Source organism: Lathyrus oleraceus, chromosome 5, assembly GCF_024323335.1.
Source record: "Lathyrus oleraceus cultivar Zhongwan6 chromosome 5, CAAS_Psat_ZW6_1.0, whole genome shotgun sequence".
Lineage (NCBI taxonomy): Eukaryota > Viridiplantae > Streptophyta > Magnoliopsida > Fabales > Fabaceae > Lathyrus > Lathyrus oleraceus.
In genome coordinates this window covers 421,642,410-421,645,794 of record NC_066583.1, presented here as the reverse complement: position 1 = coordinate 421,645,794, position 3,385 = coordinate 421,642,410, and the positions used below count along the sequence as shown (strand labels likewise).

General features: G+C 32.3%; 1 protein-coding gene across 1 annotated transcript; it reads left to right on the top strand.

Annotated features, from left to right (window-relative positions):
- Positions 1–1,023: 1,023 nt before the first annotated feature.
- On the top strand, positions 1,024–3,120 carry LOC127085188 (F-box protein At2g26850). Its single transcript, XM_051025744.1, has 5 exons — positions 1,024–1,808; positions 1,907–1,986; positions 2,184–2,362; positions 2,474–2,548; positions 2,768–3,120. Exons 1-5 carry the CDS (start codon positions 1,317–1,319, stop codon positions 2,953–2,955), a joined length of 1,014 nt encoding a protein of 337 aa, XP_050881701.1. The 5' UTR covers positions 1,024–1,316; the 3' UTR covers positions 2,956–3,120.
- The last annotated feature ends 265 nt before the right edge of the window (positions 3,121–3,385 follow it).

Sequence of the window (3,385 nt, the reverse complement as noted above, 5' to 3'; positions counted from 1 at the left end):
TCTGTGCACAAATTATTTTCATATCAATATATTCAATTTCTTTTACACACAAGATTCTTCAGATTTGGGTCTTTGTATCTAGACTTGTTGTATCTTTTTCATTAATTTGTACCCCATTATTCTTGCCATTTTTGTTAACCTCATTTTCCAGGTGTCACATAACCTGATGCCAGGTTTTGGTGCCCCACATTTCTTAACCTTCCTATGAACTCTTTCATAGGGCCTCTTTAGTACAGTGACCCAACCTTTCATTGAATGACACTTATTTAGTGCGTATCCTATTGTTTTCTTTTCTTTTAGTTTTGAAAACCAACCAATAAAAAGGGGCAATCAGTTTTTCAAAGATTTAATTTTATTTATTTCTTTTTTTTAAAGGAAACCAGACTTTTGATGTTATTGCTATAATATAGGTTGATAGGTTGATGCTATAATATAGGTTGATAGGTTGATGAAGGCTTTAGATTTAGAGTATGCTTCTCTTCAAGTTTTTAGTTGGAATTCAGTCATTTCGAACTAAAAAGAGTTAAATATTAAAAATTATGTGATCTTCTTATAAGTGAAAGTAATTTTCATCTGAAAAGTTGATTTTATAAGAATGATTTAGATTTAAATTAATTCACATTTTAAGATGATATCAAAGTTTATTCAAGATCTGTTAGACCACTTATTATCATATTGTTTTTGTTATTATTATATTGTTTTTGTTATCTGATCACCAGCAATTTAAAAAGTGTCATAATAAAAAGATAATAATGTATATTTATAAGTGAAGGTAATCTTTCTTTTAACAAGTTTTTTTTTTTAGAGTTGAGTTATATCAAATCAATCCAAGATGGTGTTTCGTGCTTTCAAGTCATGGCAATTTCCACCCGACTACCTAGATTGGTTTGTCAACCTTATTAATTCTGTTCAAACCTATGTGAGGAGACCCACCATTGGTTTCTTTTGTGGGGTCTCTTAGAATCAATTAAAATAAATTACGTTTTTAAAAAGGTGTTTGTTTGAAGAAACTAAATTTGCTTCACAAATTTGTCTACTTAATGATGTTTCATTTTGATTATCTTAAATAATAAGTAAAGTGATTGCCTTAACTTCCACATTAGGTCTTGGAGGCTTTCTTATCTCATATACCAAATTCAAGTTTGACCCGTAAAAGATTTCCTACCTATTTTATTGTTACTTTACTTCATAACAATAACCTGCCTCTCCCTTTTCTTGCTTTTAAACTCTCTTTCCTTCACCAGGTTTTGTTGTCTTTGAAAACATTCTCCAACAATCACGTTTGGATTGGTTTACTTTGTCAAATTCATACAAGGATGTCTCTGGGGAAGAAGAATTCTAGTTCAAGAGTTGAGAATGTTGAAGAGAGTAAGGAGGAGTTATCATTGTTGGACTTGCCTGAACTGACCTTAGAATGCATACTTGAAAAGCTGCCTCCTTCATCACTCTGTCAAATGGCTGGTGTTTGCCATTCCTTGAGAGACAAGTGTGTGAGTGATTACTTTTGGGAGAGGCACATGAAGAAAAAATGGGATGGAGTTATTGGTCATGCCGCTTATAGGGAATGGAAATGGTATGTTGCTTCAAAAAGGGAAGATGTTAAGGATTTTAAACATGCCACACAAAGAGGCTTCTTGATGAGTTACTTCTCTATTCTTTGGCCTTTTCAATGGATGAAATTAAAGGTTGATGATGGAATTGATAGCTGCAAGATGCGGAGTTCATTGGTTGTTGATTCTGTTATGAAGTGGTATCTTGCTATTGAGACGGGTAGTTTCTGGTTCCCTGCTCAAGTCTATAACCGTGAGGTATGAATGAAAACCCTTTGATCTTTTTTAAGGAAGTAATATTTTGACATCAAAGTAGTTCAAATATGTGGTTAACATAAATCATATTTGTCTTGTAGAACGGTCATGTTGGATTCATGTTGTCTTGCTATGATGCTAAAGTTAGCTATGATTCGCAAACCAATACCTTTCAAGCAAAGTAAGTTTGACATGATTTTTTTTCCAACTACTCTAGTGGCTAGAATTCACCTGGCGGGTTCATCAAGCCTATCAACTGAATTTAGGGGATCATTATTTTGTGTTATATATGTTCACATTGGTTATAGATTTGAATACCAAACAGTTTTGAAGAATTTTTAAATGAACATATAGGAATTGATTGATCGGTTACTATAGGTATCCTGCACATGGAAGAAGAGGAGATGCTAGAGAGTGTGGGATTCCATGGAAAAGATTAAGAACACCACCTGTTGATACTTGTTCACATGATCTACATATCTCTGATTGTTTGGATGATTTGCATCCTGGTGATCACATAGAGATTCAGTGGAGGAAAAACAAAGAATATCCTTATGGTTTGTTCCTTTTTCCAATAATATTGATAGATTCTTGTAAACTTAATCTCTTAAACCATGTTGATTAATACCTTATATTAGAAGTAGTAAAGCATTGATATTTTATGGCAGGTTGGTGGTATGGTGTTGTAGGTCACTTGGAGTCATGTGATGGGAATGAAAATCATTGCCGCTGTCATATTAGTGGTAAGTTAATCAATGTTAATTTACTTTGAATGATTAGCGGATAAACTAGAGGTTTTGTGTTCGAATTCAGTCCTAGGCAAGTAATAGTGTTAAATCTCTCTGTCACTAATTGTGGTACTCTCCAAACGAGAGATTAATCTCTGCAACTGTGCATAGACAATATCCAATTTTCTTAAGATTCGATCATAGGTTATATGATGATAAATGTGATGAATGCAGAGACAGTGGTGGTAGAGTTCAAGCATTACACTCCTGGTTCAAGATGGAGACAGACTGGTATCAATAGAAAAGATCATAGAGAGGAAGGAAATGAGGTTGATGGATTTTATGGGGGAATAAGAAAGATTGAGAGTGAGAATGAAATATCCATTTGGAAACTAATGTGGCCATCTGATGTCTTGGATTAGTACTTTGTTTTACCAGCTGAAGCATTGACATGTTCTGTTTTGTACAAGGAAATATTAAACTTAAACGGAATTATCATATCATAAAGTATTTATATCTTTATGGTTTCCATCAGTGTAAATTATCCACATTCATACACAAATATATAAAGAAAAATGTTTTAACTACTTTTTTTTACATTAATATGATATGTGAATTTCAGATGTGCAAATATTAATAAATATTAATAAAGGGACATGCATTGCACTAAAAAAAATCAGAACTACTTAACTCAATCATTTGTTTTAAGAGTTTAATTGAAATACGCGTTAATAATAGACGTTGGATATTGAAATAAATTTGACTTTTGTTTTAAAGATTTATAAAATAATGCAAAAGAATGATGATGATGAATCGATAGTGTAAAACTTTTTATACGGATAGTAATTAATC

Excerpts from the sequence above, each read along its gene's own strand:
- LOC127085188 (XM_051025744.1), top strand. The coding sequence starts at position 1,317 with ATGTCTCTGGGGAAGAAGAATTCTAGTTCAAGAGTTGAGAATGTTGAA. Across the intron at positions 1,987-2,183 it reads ACCAATACCTTTCAAGCAAA|GTATCCTGCACATGGAAGAA; the intron begins GTAAGTTTGACA and ends CGGTTACTATAG. Across the intron at positions 2,363-2,473 it reads AAACAAAGAATATCCTTATG|GTTGGTGGTATGGTGTTGTA; the intron begins GTTTGTTCCTTT and ends ATTTTATGGCAG.